This window comes from Platalea leucorodia (assembly GCF_965183815.1).
Source record: "Platalea leucorodia genome assembly, chromosome: 21".
NCBI lineage: Eukaryota > Metazoa > Chordata > Aves > Pelecaniformes > Threskiornithidae > Platalea > Platalea leucorodia.
The window spans coordinates 987,410-1,009,729 of record NC_138843.1 but is presented as its reverse complement, the minus strand read 5'-3'; the positions used below and the strand labels follow the sequence as shown (position 1 = coordinate 1,009,729).

The 22,320-nt window shown below is 69.6% G+C and overlaps 1 protein-coding gene across 2 annotated transcripts; it reads right to left on the bottom strand.

The window, feature by feature from the left end:
* Positions 1-1,638: 1,638 nt before the first annotated feature.
* On the bottom strand, positions 1,639-21,753 carry PALM (paralemmin). Of its 2 annotated transcripts, none has more exons than XM_082331258.1 (9): positions 21,631-21,753; positions 11,887-11,935; positions 10,524-10,604; positions 10,290-10,420; positions 8,538-8,661; positions 8,087-8,108; positions 7,712-7,801; positions 6,528-6,659; positions 1,639-4,957 (listed from the first exon to the last, which is right to left on the bottom strand). In XM_082331258.1, exons 1-9 carry the CDS (start codon positions 21,633-21,635, stop codon positions 4,371-4,373), a joined length of 1,221 nt encoding a protein of 406 aa, XP_082187384.1. In that variant the 5' UTR covers positions 21,636-21,753; the 3' UTR covers positions 1,639-4,370. The 2 variants fall into 2 exon arrangements, with proteins under 2 accessions (XP_082187384.1, XP_082187385.1); XM_082331259.1 differs by having other exon boundaries at positions 7,712-7,774.
* Positions 21,754-22,320: the final 567 nt, after the last annotated feature.

The window sequence follows — 22,320 nt, the reverse complement described above, 5'->3', positions numbered from 1 at the left end:
CTCCCGGCTCCGCTGCTGCCTGCGATGGCCCGAGCAGGGCGATGGGGTCTGACCCCGCTCGCCCCGGCTGCCTCTGCCGGGCTGCAGAGTGCCCGGGAGGTTCCACTTACCCCCTGCCTGGCCCCCTGGTGCCCCCGGCCCCGCTCTCCGGGCTGCCGGCTCTGGCACTGGCTGGCCTGGGGATGGCAGCTTCGGTGCGGCTGCCAGGCGGCTCTGCGTTTCCGGGTGGGAAAGCGGAGCCTGTTTTACCGCAGGGTTGAGACAAAGTCCACAGGCGATGGCGGGGAGCCGGGGAGCACACCACGCCCGTGGCAGGGTGTGTGCACGGCTGGCTGGGCTGGCACCGGGCAGAGTCGGGGTCCCACCGCCCCGGGAACGAGTCCTGGCATCCCGGCCCCGGGCAGAAGTGGGACCCAGGCCAGGCTGGGGGGGGGCAGAGACCCACGGCCACGCGGTGACGGGACCTGGGGGGGGCCTGACCCCAGTGCTGCCCCCGGGACAAGCAGGAAACCGGGCTGCCGCGTCCCCCTCACCTGGGCACGCCCACCAGCATCACGCCCGCATCCCTTTCCTCCCAGCATCCTGGTTCCCACCTGCCTCTTCCTACCCGCTCCTCTGGCGCGGCCACGTGCCCATCACCCCAGCGCCGGGGCTGGCAACACGGCGGTGCTGGGATGGCGTCCCAACCGCGCTGCCCTTACCTGTGCCCTGGGCTCCGGGCTGGCGCAGAGGACCTGCCACGGCGCAGTGCACCTGAACATCTCCCTTGCCTGGTGTCACCGCCGGCCTGGGGACAGACACCCCTGAGGCCGCGTCAGGGGCCGGAGACGCACAGGGGTGTGAAAGCGCAGTGCCCCGCTGGCTGTCACCATGGCCAGGCCCCGGTAGCCGCAGGAGGGAGAAACCGAGGGGATTTATTCTGCTGGGAGAGACCTGTCCGGGCTGGATCCCAGCCAGCTGGGCAGCTCCCGCCTCGGCCCCATGCCGGTTGGCTCCGGTGCTGCCGGGGGGGAATGGGGTGCTCCGTGCCGGCAGTGGCAGGCGAGTGTGGGCAGTGCAGGGAGGCGGTGGAGATCCCCCATGTGCTGCCTGCCGTGCTGCTGGGCTGGCATCGGCTTTGCTGGGGCTCGCAGGCGACGGGTGGGTGATGGCACTGAGGCCTGAGCACCGGGCACAACCCTGTCGGGACAAAGGGGCAGCGGGGCACTGCCAGGGCAGCACGGGAAAGCTGCCGAGCAGAGGAAGGGCTCCATCACCCCCAGCAATAGCACAAATGCCCCTGCACGTGGGTCTTGCACCCATGAAACAGTTGGAGCGGTGAGGCTGTGGGAAGCCTCTGGGCAGGGATGAGAGGAGCCACAGCCCAGGCAGTGCAGGGGCAGCAGGGCCCATCCCCATCATCCTCATCCCCAGCATCCCCAGCATCCTCATCCTCAGCATCGCCAGCATCCTCATCCCTAGCATCTCCAGCATCCTCATCCCCAGCATCCCCATTCCCAGCCCAGCCCCTTCCCACCCGCCCGTGCCCAGTGCCCACGCCGGGGTGCCGAGCGCGGGTGCCAAGCGTTGGGTGCCGTCCCCGGTCCCCATGCAGAGGGCGGAGGCGCCAGGCTGGTTGTTCACACAGTTTATTTGCTCGGTTCGGGTGTCTTACAAACAACGGGGAGGGCCGGGGAGGGGAACTTCAAACGGCTTCGGCACAAGTGAAAAGCACGGGAGCGCGGGAAGTGCACTTCAGCGGAGCCAGGCGGGGGACGGCGGGGGCTGGCCGGGACGGGGCTGGGGCGCACGGCCGTGCTCCTCCGCCTGCTGCTGCTCAGCCCCTGCCAGCCCCGGCCCCCGGGGGCCCGATCCCGCTCCTTGCCGCCGCAGGGGCAGGATGGGGCCGGTGGCCGGTGCTGGGTCCGAAGCCAACTGAGGGGCAGGGGGTGCCGAGGGTGGGAGGGGGCCCCAGCTTGGGGTTGGGGGGATTGCGGGACCCGGGGTGGGATGGGGCGAGCGGTGCTGGTCCCCAGCGAGGGGCTGGCGGGAGGTGACGTGCATCCCCGCTGGGGACCCAGCCCTAACCCACCCCCAGGATCGGTGGGGCAGATGCCCCACGGCAGCCAGCCCCAGCACCCTGCTCTGCATCACTGCAGCAACGGGGCTCCAGCGATGCCCGTCTGCGGGAGAGGCAGCAGAGGCTCCCCCTTCCCCAGCTCTGCCTCTCCCAGAGGCTGTCAGTGCCCGGCCGGGGCTCGGGGGTGGGCTCCCCGCGGGAGGACTGGCATGGCAGCACCGTGAGCCCCCCGCAGCCCCCAACAGCCCCCGAGCTAGGCCCCTGCCCCCTCCCCTATCCCTGCCGACTCCACTGAGGGGAAAAGTGCAGCCTGGGTGGTAACTGGGGGGCAACTGGGATGTCATGGAGGGGGGCACTGCTCACACGAGGGGGCTGGGGGGGAGGGAAGGCCTTGGGGGGCTGAGCCCCATCCCTGGCTGCTCTGCCACCCGCGTCCCGGTGGGCTGGGCAGCGCGAGGGCTGCTCTGCACGTGCTTCGCTGGGGGCGACTCGCCCGGCCGCGCTCGGCAGCAGGGACCCGCTCGCACTCGGACCAGGACCCCTGTGCCGCGCTGGCTGGTAGCTGGGCCGCGCTCCCAGCCGCCTGCGCCCTGCCCAAAGCTCCTGTGCCTCCGGGGTGCGGGGCCGGGCACCGCCATCCCCGCCGCAGAGCTGCAGCCGGCTCAGGGGCAGCTGACGTGAGGCACCAGGCACCGAAAGCAACCCCAGCCCGGGGCCGGCGCACAGGGGTCCAAACCATGGAGCGTTTGGGACAGTGCTGGCAGGAGACGGGACGCCCCGGTGGCAGCCCCCGTGCCGGGGCAGGGCAGGACCGTGCCCCCGGCCTGCCGGAGCCGCGAGGTGGTGAAGGGGCTCAGCGGGAGCCACGCGCCCAACGCCCGCGAGATGTGTCAGCTGCTGCGGCAGAAGCGCCTAGGGTTTGGGCAGGGCTCAGCACCCACGGGTGCTGCCGTGGGGGCCCCCGCCCTCCCCGCCTGCCCCAGCGGGTCTCAGTGGGGAGGAAACGCTGGTGCTGGTGGTGAAATCCCCGCTGAAGGGCTGGGGCGCAGGGTGGGGGGAGCAGGGAAGGCTGCTCGCAGTCCCGGCGCAGACACAGCATCCCGGGGACGCCCTCCATGGGACACCGGACCCCTGGCAGCTCCCCGTCCCGGTGCCTGGGGTGAGCTGGGCTGCCCGGCGCGCCTGGGGGAGCCGATGCTGCAAAGCTGCCGCCGCCAGGCAGCAGGGGCAGGAGGGGACATGGTGCTGGGCCATCCTCCCGCTGCTGCGAGGAGGCACGGGAGCTCCTGCCCCATTCCCATCCCCATGGGGCTGGGCCCCCCCAGCTGCCCTTCCCTTGCTGCCATTGCCACCCAGGTCGCCCCAGGAGGACACGGGCACCTGGCCACGGCACCGCTCAGCCCCCTCAGCCGGTAGAGCCCAGTGACGCCAGCGTGGCAGGCGAGATGGAGGAACGGCCCTGCAGGAGCCTGTGGCATTGGCATCCGGACAGTGGCAGCCATCACCGTGAGCACCAGGGTGAGGAGCTCCTGCACGGGGAGCCGAGCCCAGGGGGGAAGAGCAGGACTCCTGCGCGCGTGTGACACAGCCCCCTGTGAGCTCCTGGCACGATGGATGCTGCCCTCGACGCCCTTCCCTTGCCTGGACACGCTCCATCCCAGAGGGGCTCACAGCTCGGGGAGCTCGGGGGCGTGGGGATGAGGACGTGGGATGGAGCAGGGACATCCACAGGCAGCTGGAGGGGACAGCCCAGGGCCTCTTCCCATGGGAGAAGCAGATGATGGAGGTGCGGAGAGAGGGGCTGGCTCCATGTCCTCCATGGGCTGAGCCAAGCATGGGTCCCGCTGGCCACCAACTCCCCGGGAATCATCTACAGACGTGGCAGCAGCCTCCAATCCCCCAGCCCGGCCGGCTCCGTCCTCCGACGGCAGGTGGGAAGTTGCCAGTGAGAGGAGGGAAAGGCTCCGGCATTGGCGTCGGGAGGGCACCGTCGTGGGGCGAGGCTGGGCCACGGGTGGGGGCAGGCGCGCTGTGGGGCAAGGGGGTCTCTAATAAATATCACAGGCAGCGCTGGTGGGGTGCGTGGCGGGGTGGGCGTCGGGCAGACGGGGCGAGCAGCGCCGCGGCTGCGGTTCACTGCTGCCTGCCGCGGCTTCGCAGGTGCCATGTTGGATCTCCCCGGCTCTGCAGAAAGAGGGTCCGTGTCCGGTGGGGGAGGGAGCCCGGCGTGCCGGGGCGGCGGGCCTGGCTAGCGGGGGCCGGGGCGGAGGGGGCTCGGCGGGGGCAGCCTGCTCGGGCAGCGGCGCGGGGCTCACATCACCGTGCAGCACTTGCAGCGCTGCTTCTTCACGTCCGTCTCCTGCTCAGCCTCCTTGGCGTCTGTGGCGTTGGCGCCCGGCTTCTGCCCGCCTGGGCCCTCCTCCCCTGGCGGCTGGGCGGCCGCCGGCTCCAGCGCGGTGCCATTGGGCGGTGCGTGGTCCTTGCGCACCGGCTCCGGCTTGCTCTCGGCATCCTCGATCACCACCAGCTCGGCCTTGATGGTGCCCTCCAGCCCCAGCACCTTCTTGGTCTCGTCCTCATCCTCCACATTCTGGTAGCCCATGAAGATCATGGTGACGGGCTGCTCCCGGCTCGGCTCCGTCCCCTCGCCCGGCGGCAGCACCACGGTGCTTTCCCGTGGCTTGGCCTGCAGCCCCGTGATCTCCCGCCGTGGCGTCGGCTTCTGGCTGGCTGGGGCGCTGCCGGCCTCCTCGCCGGTCTTGGCCGGGGCCTCCCGCCCAGCGGCTTCGCTCAGCGTGGCCTCATCTGCCTTGTGCAGGAGCTCGTCGACCTCGGAGGAGCTGAGGGGGTGGGCCCCATTCTGCAGGGCCCCGTCCTCGGCGCTCACTGCGTGCACCACTGCGGGGACAAGAGGAGGGAGGGTGAGGGGGGTTCGGGCCGGGGGGCTCGGGCTGGGGGCACGAGTCAACCTGGAAAAGCTCCTGCTGGCGCGACCCGCTCGGACCCAGCTCCCGTGTGGCCGGGGAGCGGCACCTTCCCCTCCCCAAAGGCCCTGGCACCAAGGGCGGGACCCCCCCAGCAGCACCCCGATCCCCCCGCCTCGGCCGGAGCTGCTGCCAGACCCCCCCAGCATCGCCTGGCCCCTGCCCGACAGCAGACGGGGAGGCTGAAACAAAAGCACAACGTGAGGAGCCGTCCCCAGCCCTTGGCACCTCCGAAGCCTCAGACCCGGCAAGCCCTGCAGGAGCCGCGGCCGTCTGCCAGGTCGCAGACAGCCTGCCAAGCTGGCCGCGCTCGCCGCGGCGGGACGGCATCCGGCTGGCGCCGGGCTCGGCTGGGGCCGACACGATGCTCTGCGGCAGATCGCTGCTGCCACCTGTAAGACCCCGGTGAGTGCTCGGCAGGTGCTGCCCCGCCGTGTCCCACCACCTCCTGCCGCATCCCGCCGTGTCCTGCTGCCTGTGGCAGCCGGTGTCCCCGTGCCCAGGAGGGGACGGGGCTCTTCCACCACCGGCACGCTTTGCACGGCTGCTTGCAGCACTGGAGGCAGCAGACGTGCGTCACGGCGAGAGCGGCCTCCGGCTCGTTGCATTTTCCACTTGACCTGGGGCATCATGCGATGATCAGTGCAACAGCCTAACAGCCAGTCGATGGAGTGATGGATGACAACCAGCCCAGCCAGGGCCCGCTCGGCCGGGACCAACGCACGGCTGCCCCGGGCCGATCGCTGCCGAGGCGGCTCCTCGGCCCATCCTTGGAGCTGGGGGTCCTGGAGCAGCAGAGAGGCTGAGCCAGGCGGCGGGTGGAGGTGAAGGCCAGCGTGGCCCGGCACGGCCACGGCCACAGGGAGGGTGTTGAACAGGGCCAGCTGCCGGTGCAGCGCGGTTTCCTTCGAGAGGCGGTCCGTCCATTCGGCCACCACAGTCCCCAGTAACGCACTCCAGCTCTGAGACTAGTCCTTGCCACCGACACAGCCATCCCTCGGGTGTCACCAGGCCCTTCAAAGCAGGTTCCCAGAGGTTCCCAAAAGCAGGGACCAGTCCCTATTGCTGCACCTCCTCTGCGTGTGGTGGCCACGCTCCCCTCTGCCAGCCTGGGCGCATCGGGCTGATGCAGTGCCAGTGCCACGTTCCCCGCCTGCGGGATGGGCTCCCAAGCCTTGGACATGGCAGATCCTCTTCTCCGCTCTCCAGCGGCACAGGGTCACGATGTGCAAACCAGGGCTGGCCCGTCAGGACTGTCTACACCATGCTGCCGGGACGGATCCCACGCCGGGCTGGCCAGGGCGCAGGATTGGGGCCGGCAAGGGGTTGCCCTGAGCCATCTCCCCTGCAGAGCTGGCAAGGATGGCCGGGAGCGGCCCCAGCCCTTCCTAAGCCCCAGCGCCCGCTGGGATGCTCGGGCAGCCGCTCCCTCGTCCCCTGCCCTTTGCTCCTGACGCCTCCGAGCGGTGTGGGATGGGCCGTACCTTTCAGCTCATCCTCGTACACTTTGACCCCCTGCAGACAGTGGTTCTGGGGGAGCAGGGTGGTGCTGGACAGGACCTTGGTCTCCCCAGTCACTCTGTCCTTCTCCACTGTAATCTCCACCGAGTACATGGCTGGGACACAAAGAGGACAGCACGCGTTATGGCGGCCCCGGCCCTCCCCAGCCCCTGCTCAGCGGCCAGCAGCGGGCAGGCACATGGCGGCAGCGGTGCGGTGCGGTGCGGTGCTCAGCGGCGTTAGCAAGGCAGCAGGGGCAGCGAGGAGGGTGAACAGCAGAGGCAGGTGCGACATCCCGGGCACAGCCCTCCTACTGGGACCCATGGGGCTGTTGTCGTCCTGGCACTGCCAGCATCACCTTACCTCCACGGCTTCTGCGTCCCCCAGGCTGGGGCCCAGCCAGGCCCTGGAGGCACCGTGGCAGGCAGCGCTGCGTCCGTCTGTCCAGCCGGTGAGCGGTGCTGGCCGTGGGGGCCTGGGCTGGGAGCCAGGCTCATGCTTGCGGGAGGCAGCATCCCCTGATGAGGGTGCTGGTGCTGGGGCAGCCCCTCTGCCCCCGTGGGATGGGCAATCCTCGGCATCTCTTCTTCAGCTCCCGGCCAGTCCCTGCCGGCACCAGGGCTGCCTTGGCCCGGTGGTGCTTTGCTCCGAGGACCCCAAGATGGGCTCTGCCCAGTGCCGGTGCTGCAGCCTGGTCTGAGCCATCCCCCAGAACAGAGCAAACCCCTCCAGCAGCGGAGCCGGCCGCAGCCCCCCCAGCGCGGGCAGCTTGGCCCCACGCACCCCTGCAAGCTCCCTGCCGGCAGCCAGCCACGGGGCCGTGAGCGCTGGCACAGGGTCAGCCATGCCGGCAGCTGATGCTCTGCTCCCTCTTCCGTGCTCCGAGAAGCAGCAAACAGAGCAGGAGGTGAAGGATGAAACCAGAGCAGAGACATGGAATGGGGGTGAGGGGGGCCCTGAACCACGAACCAGCCGTGGGGTAGAAGCAAAAACAAACCCTCTGATTGCAAATAACTGATGTCCTCTGCCTTGGGCTTGGAAAGCCATCGAGCGGTGGGGAGCGGCGGTGGCGGGGCTGCGGGGCGGGCAATGAGCCGAGGGGCGGCGCGGGAGGGAAAGGGGGAAGCGACCGGGAAGGAGCGCTCCTCCTGGGGAAGCGGGCACCTACCTGCCTTCATCATGTCAGTGCCTTCCACCGCCTTCATGGGGCTGCTGAAGACCTTCTTCTCGGCTGGAGACGGAGAGGAGAGGCGCCCGCCTGAGCCAAAACGATCGCCTGGTCATCCACGTGCCCGCAGGACGGGCCCCGGGGAGGGTGGCGTGTCCCCCTACGGCTGGCACCTGGGACGGGCTCCCCCATCGCAGGGCACCGCTGCCCGGGAGGGGACAGGGACAGGGGACGTGGGGACAGGGACAGGGGACGTGGGGACAGGGCTGCCCTGGCTCCCCCCACCCATCTGGCCCCAGCGCCGGGGCAGCACGAGGGGGTGACGGGCGCTGCCCCCCGAGAGCAGGAACCGCAGCCGAGGCGGGGATCACCTACCCTTGACTGTGCCCAGGGGACTCTGCAAAACAGAAGGGAGAGGTTAGGAGCTGCCGGGAGCTGCCGCGCACCCGCTGCCCGCACACCCACCGCCCATGCACCCATCTCCGCCAGGGCAAGGGACCCCCGGACCCGCTGGCACAGGATTGGCAGGGCAGGGGCTCCGAGGGCGACAGGGACACGTGGGGTGGCCAATCCGCCCAGCTCGGCTGGGACCGGGGCTCACCGCAGCCACGCCAGTGCCCCGGTGCTCCCCACGCTCGGCCCCTCTGCCAGTGCAACTTGCCCGCCACCGAGCCGTCACCCCAGCAGCTCCCTGCTCCGCACCAGCAGCAAGAACCAGCTCCGGTTTGGCGGGGGCTGAGCAAGCGCTGACCAGCCAGGCACCCCCTCTCCCCCTTCACCCCTCCCACAGCAGGCAGCCCTGCCCGCAGAGCGTGGCCATGCCCACCTTCTGCGTGTTGGGGACGGCCTCTGCCTTCTCCTCCTTGGCCGGTGCCGCCGCCTCCGCCAGGTTCTCCTTGGTGGAAGCCGCTGAGCTGCCGTTCTCCAGCGTCTCCAGCTCCTTCTCCAGCCTGCGGGGAGAGTCGGGGCTGAGAGGCCGTGGGGAGCCGCGGCGCAGGCAGCCGCGGCGCAGGCAGCCACAGCAGACCTGCCAACGTGGGCCAGCGACACGGCGCAGGGGAGAGGGGAGGCACAAATCAGCCCCCGGGCTCGCGAGGCGCAGGGACAGACAGACAGACAGACCTCTGGCACAGCCGTCACCATCTCTTTGCAGAGGAAAAGCACGTGTTTGCTGGAACAAACCCAGGGGCTTCACCCAGCGGGTGCTGCCATCACCCTTAACCCGGGTGCCCGTCAGCTGTGTGCCTCCACTCATCTCCGCGGGGCGAGTGGTGCTCAGGACAACAGCCATGGCCCCACAGCGGCTGAGCAACCGGGGCAGCTGCTCAGCCGACGGGCTCGGCCCAAGCGGATGGAAGAAACTGCCCGCGGGCAGCGGGATGGACCCCATGGGGTAGCCCCCGGCTCTCGCTGTCCCCGTGCAGTGACTGAACCGAGCCTGCCACACACTTGCCAGTGCCCTTGCTCGGTGGCACAGAGCAACGCCGCTCCATCACCGTTCTGCTCCCACAAGTGTCGCCCAAAGCCTGTTTGAGCTTCCCGTGAGGGCAACAGCCCATTCCCAGCCACCAAGCCTGGCCAAGAGCTCTGCCGGCAGCAGGGCCCCACCGGGATGCAGTGGAGGTCAGGGGATTCCCGATGGATTCGTGTCCATGTAAATTAGGGCCCCTCTGTCGGTGCGGTGGCAGCACCCCCCCCAGAGCCCCCCCCTTAACTCCCATCTCCCCGCAAGGCGCCGGCGGAGGAATGCACCGCGCCATTAGACGGACACAAAGGCCCCTTCGTGCCTGACCCCTCTCTGCACCGATGCTCGGTAATTAATGGCACAGCCGTGACTGATTGCATTCTTGCAGAGCAGCCGGGCTGCCGGGACACCTCCGTGCCGGGCCCCCCGACCTCCCACCTTCGGCAGCCCAAGCACCAGGGAGCTGGGCAGGGGCTGAGGCTTCTCCCCCCTAACCTCCCACCCTGCCCCTTCCCCAGGGGCTGAGCCACCACAATGGGACGGACGTCCATGGGGAACCAGCCCCCCGTTTCCCTGCCTCCACGATCACGGGTGCTGGGCACCGAGCAGCCGCCCCAGCGACTCCAGTCCCCAGCCCAGCCCTGGCCCCCAGCCCCACGGCTCCCGCTGACGCCCTGCACAGCTCCAGCCGTGGGGGCAGGCATGGGGACAGCCCCGGGCAGGAGCGTGGCTGGGGGTGTCCGTGCTCAGAGGGGCCACGGGGCCGGGTGGGCTCCTGGACCAGCCACAGCCCCGAGACAAATGCCCGCAAGAACCCAGCCGGACAGTTCACGGCAAGAGCGGCTGAGCCCTGGCAGCGCCGCAGAGGCACCTCTGCTCCCGTCAGCTCCGAGCTCCGGAGCAGACGCTCTCCTCTGAGCGTGGCCGCGGCTGAACCCGAGCGAGCACGATGGCACAGCGGTGAGCCCCATGCCTCGTGCCCCGCACGTGGGACTGAGCTGCATCTCAGCCTCCCATCTGCCCGGGCGGAGAGAAGGCTGGGAGGTCGCTGGAGGGACTCGGGCGCCCTCCGAGCACACCCCGATGCCCCGGCCCCCATGCCATCTCCGTTACCTCTGGATGGTTTCCTCCAGCTCCTTGGTCTTCACTTCATCCTCCTGCATCTGCTTCTTCATGGCCTCGTCCTCCTCGGAGGCTGAGGCCGGGGCCCCCTCCAGCAGCCATCTCTCCCGCAGAGCCTTGGACTGGGGAGCAGAAGGGGGTCACGGTCCTGCCACCCCCAGAGCCGGGGGGTCCCCGGCGTGTCCCCGCTGCAGAGGCAGCCCGGGGGTCCTGGGGGATCCTCACCTTGAGATGCTGCAGCTGCCGCCTGTCGTCCTCGAGCTGCCGCCTTTTGTTCTCGATCTCCGTCTGACGTTTCCGCTTCTCCTGGAGGGAGGAGAGCGGCAGAGCCGGGGTCGGCGTGGGGAGGGGGCACCTCCCGCCCGGCCAGGGCAGCATCCCCGGAGCGGGGGGGAGCAGGGAGCGGGGGCCAGGGGCTCCTGGAGGGTCTGACATGGGGACACAAGCTGTGCCTGGGGCTGCGAGACTGGCCTTGGGGACAGCCCGGCAGGAGCTCCCCAGCTGTGTCACATCCCTGCCCTCACTGGGGGAAACTGAGGCACGGAGTGTGCAGAGAAATCAGGGCAGAGCCTGGAGTCTGTTCAGTCTCAAACGTCACCTTCCCCTCACCCGGCCCCGCTGAGCGAGCTGGCCAGCGCGGGGGGAACCAGCCCCAGCGGCCTCTCCCCGGCCCCCCCTCGCCACACGTCCTGGGGCTGGTCCAGATCATTTCAGCAGAGTCAGTCCCAGCCTGGGAAGCGTCACCCGCTTTCTTTCTCCTCTGGCCCAGAACAATTTGCCCTTTGTGCAGCGGGGATTGGCTGGTGGCGGGCTGGGACGGGGAAGCTGGCAGCCTGCGGCGGGCAGGGAGCTGCCATGGGACAGCGACGGGGCTTAAAACCAACCCAGTGCCCTGCTCTGGGCTGGGGAGGGGCTGCCCAGCGCGGCCCCCGACTGCTCCCTAACTAATATAATTACCAGTGCTCACAGCAGGCAGGGCCAGATCCTGCACGATCCTCAGCCCTTTCCTGGGAAAGGACAAGGGGGGAATCATAGAACGTTTGGGTTGGAAGGGACCTTAAAGATCATCTGGTTCCAGCGCCCCTGCCACGGGCAGAGACACCTTTCGTTAGACCAGGATCATCACTCATTTCCCTCTCATTTGGGCTCGTCAAGGCGTGGCTTCATTAATCAAAACTCCCAGCCGCCCATCGCTCGCTCTGTCTCTCTTTCAGCAACGCAGAGCCAAGCCCTGCTGGATCCTGCACCCCGGCATGTCCCTGGGAAGAGCCGCCGCGGGGCAGGATGCCCTGGCACGGGCTCCCACGAGTCCTTGTTTGGCTGCTAGAGGCCCCCTGCCCGGGGCTGGGTGCCCACGCTGGCTCTCTGGCTCCTGCCCCTGCCTGCAGCCTCGGAGCAGCTTTCTGGGCCAGAGGCAGGGGCTGGGACAGCGCCCGCACAGCCCCTGCGCCGGCACGGCCCCTGCGCCCGCACTCTCCTCCCCACTGGCGTCCGCCCCACATGCTGCAGGCGATGGCGCGGTGACATGGGGACACCGGCTCAAGGTCCGGTGCACTCGTCTTGCGCTCACAGCGTGCAGGGGACTCACCGCGATGGCCTGCAGCCTCTCCTGCTGAAGGGTGCTGGCCTCCACAACCCTGCGAGAGAGCAGAGAGAAGCAGTGAAGAGCACAGGCGGCGGGTGAATGGGGACATTGTGCCACCAGCGAACCGGACACAGCGCACGGACAAAGGCTGGACTCTTCCCTTCCGCCGGCTGCTTTCTCCCCTTCCCCTTTCCCCCCTGGAGCCAGGCACCCCTCGCCTGCACAGCTCCTGCAGGCGCCCCTTGGCCCCCTGCCCTGCCCGAATCCCCCGGGAGAGGCACCTGGGGGTGACCCAGCACGGCCAGACCTGCTCCTCCCGTGGCCGCGGCACAGGTGGAAATGGTGACCACGGAGGGGCTGGAGTGGGATGGTTCTGGCCACCCCTGCGGTTCAACCTGGCTCACACTTTCCATTCCAAGCCCTTTTCTTGGCTGCTGACGATTTTCCCAGACAGTGACCTTTCCGGGCTGCGCACACAGGCACACGCGCACACACGTGCACGGACACACAGGGACACACAGACGCACGTGCACAGACACATGGACACGCGCAGACACACACATTGCAACAGGCTCCGCTCCAGCTGGGGTTTGTGCTCCTGGGCCCGGCACCCACCTCCACAACACAAACCGCCACGGCCGTGCCGGGGGATGCTGCTGGCAGCAGCCGCCTCGCTGGCCCCGACGCAGCTCTCCCGGGTGCAGCCGGGTCCCGGGGTGCTGCGAGGAGGGCGTGCCTTGACCCCCGCAGCCACGTGCCCGCCTTCCCGTGTCCCAGCGGCACGAGTGCCCCGGACCAGCCCGACCAGCAGCGCAGCCCCACGGGGCCCACCAAGAGCCCCCACGCCGCAAAGCACCAGGTGCAGGTTCAGCAGCCGGGAGCCGCAGAGCGGGGCTGAGGGCGTCTGCCCGGGGCCCAGCTGGGACTGGGGATGCTCCAGCGCCACAGGGAGCCCGCTGGCTGCTTGCCAGACGATGCTAACGAAGTGCTTAGCTGTGACAGTAATTAGGGTGGGAGGCATGGAGGTATCCTCAGGCGATGGATCATTGCCACTTACTTCCCAGAGCAAGGGACAGCAGAGCCTGCGAGGGGGCAGCTGCACAGGCAGCCGCTCCGGAGGAGACACCGGCGTGGAGACACTGCTCTGGGCTCCGGTCCCCGCGGCCGAGCCCTTGCTCCTTCTGCTCCCTCGCACCCGGGGCTGCCTGCGCTGCTGCCCTGGGCGAGCAGGAGGGAAGAAACCAGGGGGGGTCCGCACTCCCCAGCCCAGAATGGGGCCTGGCTGGCGGATGCCGGGGCCGAGGCGGCGGAGGGGAGAGCTCTTGGACTTAATTTATGCTGGTGGTTAAGTGCACATCCATTTTCGCAGCTCCCAGGAGCTCCTGCCCCGGCTGAGCACGGGGAGCCGGGATGGCTGATGAGCGGGGGCCGGTGGGACGCCCCTGCACCTGCGTCCCCCCGGGTCCGTCCCCGCACGCCTGGCTGGGCCCGAGGGCTTTGGAAGCACAATTAAAGCAAGAGGCAGACGGTCCCTTCCCAGCAGGCGGGAGGGAGGGAGAGGCGCGGCCACAGGGCCACCGGCAGTCCCAGCCCACGCAGGGTGGCTCGGGGCAAGGGGGGGACAGGGAGGGACAGGCAGTGCCGTGTCCCCAGCACAGCAGGAAAAGCCATTAGCAAGGAGCGAGTGCCAGAAGCCCGGTCCCACCCGGCCTCGCCGCAGCTGCGCTTGGGGGTACCCGGCGGCTCGGGGGCCACAGACCCGCTGACCCACTGCAGCCAGCCCCGGCTTCCTACGGCACCAACCACAATGGGAGCCGAGCCGAGGCCCGGCAGCCCCAGCCCAGCTCCGGGTGCCCATTTTGGAAGACGACATGGACTCCGAGGTGCTGCCCAGCACCCGCAGGCTGCGGGCACCCCGGCGGGGGGGCACCGACCTCGCTCCCCGGGTTTCTCCCTCCTCTCCCCACTGCTGCATCCTCTGCTCCCCGGGGGGATGCAGGCTGGGCTCTGCAGATGGCCCAGGGCTGGAGGCGGCGTGGGCGGGAGATCTCCTCCGCGCTCCCATTAAGGGCTTTTTCCAAAGATGGTTTTACGCACGGGGTGGGCACGGGCTGCTGCGCCCCACACACGGTACCTCCCTGGGCTGGGCTCCGGCTGCACGTGCCAGCACGTGTGTCCTCGCACACGCGTGTGCCCTCGCACAAGTCCTCCACCAGAGGGGACAGCACACGCGTGTGCAAGAGCTGGGCTTTGCAGCAAATCGAATGGGCTCCGCCAGGGTGAAAGGACCCCCTGCCTCTGCCTGCCACCTCCTCGAAGCCAGCGATTAACCGAAAGCTGCTCAGAGCCGTCCGTCCTCCCCTCACCCCACACCCTGGGATCCCGGCGCCGCGTGAAATCCAGGCCAGAAAACCAAACCGGGGAAGGTGTCGCTTTTGTAGCAGTTATTTTTGTGCTGTTTGTGGCGATGCTGTGGCTGTTTCGCACACGCAGGCGCACACCCGCCGCTCGCAGCCTCCCATGTGTCACGCCTGGCAGCCTGCGGCCCGACGCTGCGCCCCGGACGGGAATTAAATAATTACAAACCCAAAGAGAGTCGGAGTGTCTGTGAATCCCTTTGCCATCGCCGCTCGCTCTGCTGCTGCTCCCTGCCCGGCTGTGCGGGGTCTGAGAGCCGCAGTACCCAGCACAGGGACAAGCAGGGGGATGAGGGGCCGGCCCTGCTCCCTTCCTGACTGTCCCGAATCCCAGCTGCACCCTGCGAACCCCGCCACGGCGGGAGCCCTTCCCTTGCAGGGAGCCAGGGACAGCAGGTTTCCCGAGGGAATCCTCCTCTGCCGACCCGCCGGGGCCGCGAGCGGGGTCTGCCCTTCCCCAGCCCCGTGCCCGGGGTCTCGCCTCGCCGCCCCGGCCGCAGGGGAATTTTCTCTCTCAGGAAAGACAGACCGAAAGCAGTTGCACAACTCAGAGATGGAGCTGTGACAAGGACAGCGATGGAGCTGGCAGGCCCCCACGAGACACCCCCAGCACATGGGTGTGGGGGCTGTGGGGACGCAGGGCCCTGACGGGGGGAGCACGGAGTGGGCGCTAGGAGCAGCATCGGCATCACGGCATCACGGCCCTACACCCTGCCCCGGGCTCCGGTCCAAGGGGTGAAATCTCCTCTTCCTCCCCCAAAGCAGCTCCAGAGCCGCGAGGAACCCCCCGGGACCGGGGGCAGCTGGGAGGGCTCTCTGCAGAGACAGCTTATGTGCAAAAGTTGAAGGGAGGAACCGGCCGCCCCCCCGCGCCCTGCCCTCAGCCGGGGCTGCCCGAGCGGCTGCGGGGCCAGGCTGGCACCAGCCCCACGGTGCCGGGGCTGCCCTTCGCCACGGGCACCCTCCTGCTCTGGGGCCAGGGGTCCCCCGAGTCCAGCTCTTGGCACCCCAAGCTCGGAAAGCTTTGGACCAGGGCCTGTTTCTCTCCTGGATCTTGCCCCGTTCAATGGATCCAAACTTTTACAGCATTCCTGAAATGTTCTGTTCTGCTTTTCCTCCCTCCTCCATCCTCTTTATTTTCCATTATTTGCTACAGTCTCCACATTCCCGGGTTGAACGCCAGGAATCTTCCTGGCCCAGGCAGAGACGCAAAACAGGCTGGATGCCCCTCGCTGCACCCTCCCAGCCCCGGCCCCCCCGGCCCAGCAGCCTGCGCACCCCGGCCCCGCTGTGGGGCCCGGCCCGAGCCACCGCCGGGGGGACGCATCCATCGCCCTCAGACCCCGGTGAGAGGGGGGCAGAGTGGGGACAACCCTGGTACCCCCAGGTCCCTGCCCACCGGGACGGGGCGACGAGGTGGAAGGACGGGCGGAGGGGTCCCGCGCCCCCCGCCAGCCCCCGGGTCCCTGGGGGTCCGCACGCTCGACGGGACCCCGCAGCTGGGGCAGGAAAGCGGCGCCGCGGGGCCGGAGCTGCCCCAGGCGCCCCCCACGCCGCGGCCCAGCCCGGAGCGGCCTCCGAGCCGCCGTTCGCCGCGGGGGCGGGAGCCGCAGCCCCGGGCCGGTGCCGGTGGGGCCCCGCAGCCGCCGGCCCCGGGGAGGGATGGCTCCGCCGAGCCGGGAGGCGGTTCCCTGGCAACGGCGCCATGGCAACGGCGCCATGGCAACGGGGCGAGCGGCGGGAGGGGGGATGCGCAGCGCGGGCGGAGGGGCCCAGGGCCCCCCCGGGCCGGGGCACCGCTCCCCTCCCTGCGGCCGCTCCCTGGGCCCGGGTGCCGGGGAGGGGCGGAAAGGCGACCCCAGGGCCGCCAAGCCCAGGGCCACCGACCCCCTCAGGAACCTCGAGCCCAGCAAAGAAACCCAAAGCGAGCCCTTCCTCCCCCCTCATTTCACCCGGTCTCATGAGCTGTGGTTAACAGGCTCATGCTTTTCCGCCCGCTGTCCGCTGCGTGCGTGTCCCAGCCCTGCCACTCCCGGGGTAGCTCCTCGAGCCGTTTCCGCATGCACCGCGTGGCAGCGAGAGCCACGGGCCGTGGCGCAGGAGAGGAGGTCGACGGGAGCAGGGACGCAGGAGGCACCGGGGGACGACGCCCCGGGAGCTCCCACCCACAAAGGCAGCAGTCCCTGGGCTCGTGGACGGATCCACGCACACGTGTGAGCACGCACGCGCCCCGTGCACGCACCCGCGCTCTCCCTTGGCTCTCCAGCTCTTTCCAGCCCTGCTGATGCTGCCGTTTCCTACCATCACAAGGGAAGCCTGTGACCTTTTGTCTCCTCCCCGCCTGACATGAAACAATAATGTTTATTTGCCTTCCTCTGTTTTTTCCCATTAGCTCATCCAAATGTGCGAAGAGCCGCTTCAAGCTGCTCCTCCGCTCCCCTGACCTCCACTCCCTTTCCACCCGCTCAGCTCCGAGCCATGGGGATGGCAGGGAGAGAGCCCTGCCTGGGGGCACTACCACCCGGACCCCCGTACCGATGCTGGCCAGCCACAACCCCGGGGTGACAGGCCCTGGTGTGGGGCCCAGAGCCTGTGTAAACGGCAGCACCGGCAGCAATCGAGGGACCGGCGCTGATTTACACCACCGTTCCCGTGCTGAGAGCCAGGCCCCTTGGCCTGGCCTGGAGTGACGCTGCCACGGGGAGCGCGCCTGCGGAGAGTCTGCAAAGCCTCCGTCACGAAGCCATTAGCAGCGGGGCCGCTATCGAACGCCCTCGTTGGCGGCAGGCGCGGAGGGGAGGGGGCCGCAGCAGGCCAGGGGCTGGCACTCATCGACCGCAAAGGCAAATAAATCAGCAGCCAACAGCTCGGGCGAGGATGGCCAGAAAGCTGAGGAGCCGAGTGCCGGGGCAGCTGGGCACAGGGTCCGACCGCCTGCTCCGATCCTGGTGACGTGGGGGCTGCTCCTGCCCTGCCCCACGGTGCTGGCTGCCTGCACCCCGCAGCCGGCGACATCGCCCCAGCCCTCAGTCCTGCTCCTTCCCTCTCCGTGAGCCGTGCCTTCCCCACGCTCCCGCTGCCTGCGCAGCCCCGTCCAACGCTGCTGCCCTGGGAGGAGACGGGGACCGGGAGAGATGGGGGGAGGCGGGAGGAGGAGATGGCAGCCCCAGGCTCCCGAAAACGCAGGATGCATTAGAGCAAGCAGAGCTGCCTGATTGATTCTTCGGGCTGAGACGTGGGCTGGGAGTGCCAGGAGAAAATGGATCCCATGAATATTTGATGAACGGAGGCTTGGGGAGGGAGTTTGATTGGAAAATTACAGATCTTTCAAACAATGGTTCAAGTGCCCTCCAAACACTTGGGTTTCCAGCTCCCTTCCAGTTAGAGGAGCAAGGCTCCACCAGGAAACTCCCCCACGATTTATGAATGAGAGTGGAGCCGGCCTCTCCCCACACCTGGGAGCACCGACCGGCTGGGACGGGCAGCCCCAGCGCCGGCCCGGAACACGGCGCCCGGCTCCCCGCCACCTCGGGGTGGCCCCAGCCGTGTCACTCAGTCCCTGGGTTCCCGTTCACAAGAGGCAGCACAGCTTTCCCACACCAATGCCACGAACACCAGCGCACGCGAGGCTCCAAGGGGCCGGCAGCAGCGTGGCTCCTGCCCGGACCCCTGGCAGGGTCAGCCCTGTGAGCCCGTGGGGAGCTCGGTCCTCGGCGCCGAGCCAAGGGGCTGGGCTCAGCCCACGTCCAGCCATGCTCCACCAGGAAACACCTGGCTGGGGCAGGATCCGCCCCGGCTCCTCTCTCTCCTCCCGGGCTGCTGCAGGGCTCATCCTCATCCCCGAGAGCGGCTTCTGTCTGGGCCCTGGGGGCTCGCTTGCCTCTGGATGGAGCAAAGACAGACTCGGGAAACTGGGCTCCTGCGCACACCTCTGCCTCCAGCCCCGAGCTCTGCGCCTCCGCCCGACCCTGCCCCAGCGCACGTCGCCTCCCAGCTTTCCTCCCGGCCCTTCCTCGCTGCCACCACCTCCACCGCTGGAGACGGGCCCACGCCACAGCCCGGCTGAGCCCCGGCACGGCTCCCGGCACAGCGCAGACCGCGCGAACCACCGGCCCCGTGTGAGGAAAGGGGCTCTTTCTCGCCAGGAAGCGGGAACGCCAACACCAGCAGCTTCCCAGGAAACCTGCTCCGGTTCCTGCCCAGCTGCGCGGGTCCGGCCGAGAGGCCCCGTCCCACGGCGGTGGCTGAACTCTGAACCCCGAGATCCGCCAGCCCCGAGCAGGGCTGGGGTGCCGTTGTGTGGCCGTCTGCGGTGGAGCTTTATGGCTTCCTCCGGGAGAGCTGGGAAGGGCGATGGTGCCATCCCCTCGGCTGCGCACAGGGACAGGGACGGACCCGACGCCCTCCGGCTCCCTGCAGCCGGCCAGGAGGCAGCTATGGTCCAGCCTGGGGAGCAGCGGCTGGGTTTTGCTTCTCCCTGGAGGCAGGCGGAGAGCAGGGTCCCGAGTCCCTTCCCAAAGGGTTCCCAGGTTATTCCTCAGGCAGACATCTCCCTCCTTCCCCCAAGCACCACCGTTGGCTTCAGGTCAGGGATGGGCAGGGTGGGGAGGGCAGGACCAGGAGAGCGCCTGCTCCGAGGAGACCCCAGACACGGAGGGGAGAGCAGCGACCTGCTGAGACAAATGCCCGGAGCAGCCCGACGTGGAGATGCAAAACCTCCAGCCACTCAAGAGCGTCAATGGCGGCGGGAGCAGAGGACAGACGAGCAGCCCCGACGGGACCAGCACAGCCTTTACAAGAGCTGGAAGCTTTCAGCCAAACCTCCCTGGGCACCAGCGGCTCGCGGCAGCCAGGACCCTCCTCCAGCCGCTGCCAGTGCCAAGGCAAAGCAGGAGCCAAAGCAAGGCCAGCAGCACACTCCCCAGCGCCCATTATCTGCCGCAGAGCCAGGCCAACGTCAGGGGGGCACCTTGCTTTGTCCCCACCCGCCCTGGGACTCTCCTAAACCTCTGGCCCCGTGACCAGGCTCTGGATTTGAGGGAGCAGGACTGACCCGGTGAGCCCCGAGGCAGGGGTGCCAGAGCTGCAGGTCCCCCCGTAAACCCGGACCCACCTGGCGGAGCACGTTTGGGCATTTTAACCACCAATGACTTCTGCACATTTATTCCGGCCTGAAAGCTCAGGAGCCTCCTCCCGAAGAGCCGCAGCCGGCTGAGCGGCTGGAGGGGCTGCCCTGGTGCTGCCCACGCAGCAGCCACATGCACCCCGGTCTTGCTTTCCGGCTGTGCCCCGTGCCTGCAGACAGGACTGTGGGGCAGACACTGCTCCCACAGCTCGGTGGGGCGAGCCCCCGCCCCGGGTCACTCACAGGGTTTCACTGAAAAGGAAGAGCCGTCGGCAGCTCCAGCGTGCGGAGCTGGCAGGAGGGGAGCCCCCGCACCCCTCCACAGGCTCCTCGGCCCTCGCCGGGAGGGTCCATCCGGAGCCTTGGCTGCCGAAGGAGCTTGGGGGAGAGCCGAGTGGAGAGAAAGGCAGTGTGTGGAGCCCGGGGGCAGGAGCCACCATCCTGCCCGGCACCGTCCCCCACTTCAACCCCAGCCCTCAACGCTTCCATCCCGGGAGACCCCGTACCCGGTCCCTGCAGCTCCTCCACCCGCTCCCCAGGGCACATCGCACCCCTCCATTCTGCCCTTTCCCTCGCTGCCTTTTGGCAAATCATGCACACGTTTTCCTCCCCAAAGAGGCACTTTTCTGAAGGGACCAACGCACCGAGGAGCTGCCCAAAGCTGCGGACCTGCCTTGGCGAGCACTCGCACCACAAAGCCTTCGGCTCCTCCAGCAACACGGGGAGCTGCTCTGCTTCCCCAGCCCCGCAGGCGCTGCGCCCCGGCCTCTGAAACATCCCCAGGCCCCCGCCGGTGCCTCCTGCGCTGCTCTCAGCCCTGCGCCAGCCAGAGCCCACCCCACCCCAGGAAACCACCATCCCGTCCCTCGCCAGCGCGCCGCGGCTCCACGGGGCTCCCCAGGTGGGAGGCAGGCAGCGGCGAGCGGGACCTGTTGAGCACCCAGCATCTCGCTAGCAGGCGGCCAGTTAATCGGTGCAAGGCGAGGTGCCCGCGAGGAGCGGAGGGTAGCTAACCCCAGGCTGGCTGGATGCCCCCAGTGCCAAACCCAGGAGATGCTGGGGGACCCTTGTTTGCCATGGTGGGGACCAGAGCCACGGGAGGGAAGGAAAGGCCTGGGTGAGACAGGGCCACCCCAGCCAGCTGCTGTTGCTGGTGCTCGGCGCGTTGAGCAGCCAACCAGCCCCGTGGCCTCCCGGCACCAGCACGCTGCAGGCGGGAGCTGCTGGAGTCCCTGAGGGGCAAAACCAGTGCGCAGGCAGGATGGTCCCCAGCTCCCGGCCTCCCAACGGCCTCCACCTGCTCCCTCCTTCCCCCATCCGCCCGCAAAGCCCCACGCCCGGCTCCGAGCCCGCCTGCAGGCACCGACCGACCGGGCAGGGCCCCGCCGCGGCACACAAAGGATAAGGCCGGGGCCGGAGAGCGTCCGTTCGGTGACCGGGCGCCGAGGGTCCCCCGTCGCAGCTGGGTCCCTCGGCAGAGGGCTGGGGGTGCGTGCGCAGGGAGGGGTCCGCGGCTCACAGCCACCCACTCACCCCAGCCGCACGCAGCAGCAACAACAGGTTCAAAACACAAAAATAAACGCCCTTCCCACTCCCCGCTTCCCGCACCGCTGCCAGCAGGGACTCGCCCCCCGCAGCCCCCGCGCCCGCTCCAGGGCCTCCAGCACTGCACCCCGATCCGGCGCCGCGGCACCCCGCAGCAGGGCAGGGACCCGGGGAGGGGCAGCACCTGCTGAGCAGCATTGGGGGGGGCGCGAGAGCCCAGTATTGGGGTCCCGAGCCCCAGCACTGGGGGGATGCGAGCCCCCGGTATTGGGGTCCCGAACCCCAGCATCTGGGGGGATGCAAGCCCCCAGTTTTGGGGTCACGAGCCCTGGCATCGGGGGGATGCGAGCCCCCGGCTTTGGGGGCCCAAGCCTTGGCACCGGGGGGGTGCAAGCCCCCGGTAGTGGGGTCCTGAGTCCCCAGGATCAGGGGGATGCGAGCCCCCAGGTTTGGGGGCCCAAGCCCCGGCATTGGGGGATACGAGCCCCCGGTATGGGCTCCGTGAGCCGGCGGTGTGGGGTTCCCGCAGCCCCGGCGCGGGGGTCCCGAGCGCCGGCAGCCGGGGCCACCCCCCCGTACTGCGGTGCTGAGCCGGCGGCACGGGGGGGCCGCGGCCCGGTGCCGGGGTCCCGCGGCGGCGCGGCCGGAGCCGGTACTCACTCCATTTTCCAGGCGGGCTGCGCGGCCGGCGGCGGCTCCGGCGGGGTCCGGCGGGGCGAGGCGCGGCGGAGCGGGGCCGGCGGCCGCCGGCGTCCCGGCGCTCAGGGCCCGGCGGGCGGCGGCATCCCCGGCGGGGCTGCGGGATGCGCAGGGATGTCGGGGCCGCGCCGGTGCTCCCGCCTCCCGCGCCGCCCGCACAGCTCCGTCTGCCGGGCGCGGCCCGCCACTGCCGCCGCCCCTCACCCGGCCTCGGGGCGCGGCGCTCCCCGCCCGCCGCTGCCGGCGGCCCCGGGGCTGCGGCCGCTCCTGGGGTGCGGGGGGGCCCCGAGCGGGCCCCGGCTGCGCGGCACCCGGAGCGGGGCAGGCTGGAGGGGCCCCGGGCAGCGCGGGCAGGACGGGGCCCCCCGCTCCGGCCGCCCCAGGAGGGTCCCCGCCCCGGGCACTGCCCCGGCCAAAGGCCACGCTCACCCCTCCCGCAGCGCCAGGGCCCCCGCGACCCCGGCCCGGAGCCCTGACGGTGCAAAGGGTGAGCGGGGAGAGGATGGAGAAGGGGGGAGCCCGGGCTGCGCGTCCCCCCTCGCCGCTCCTCCGTTTCCCAACGCGATGGTCGCGTTGGGCAAATGCTGGCAAACTGACACAGGAAGACCCGAGCCAGCCTCCGACCGCGACACCGTTAGGAAATCTGCCCGC

Bases quoted from the DNA above. Each gene is read 5' to 3' on its own strand.
- PALM (XM_082331258.1), bottom strand. The intron at 7,802-8,086 runs GTAGGTGATCCC...GTTTTGGCTCAG, and splicing joins TCCCCTGGGCACAGTCAAGG to GCGGGCGCCTCTCCTCTCCG. The intron at 6,660-7,711 runs GTAGGTGCCCGC...TTTGTGTCCCAG, and splicing joins CACTGACATGATGAAGGCAG to CCATGTACTCGGTGGAGATT.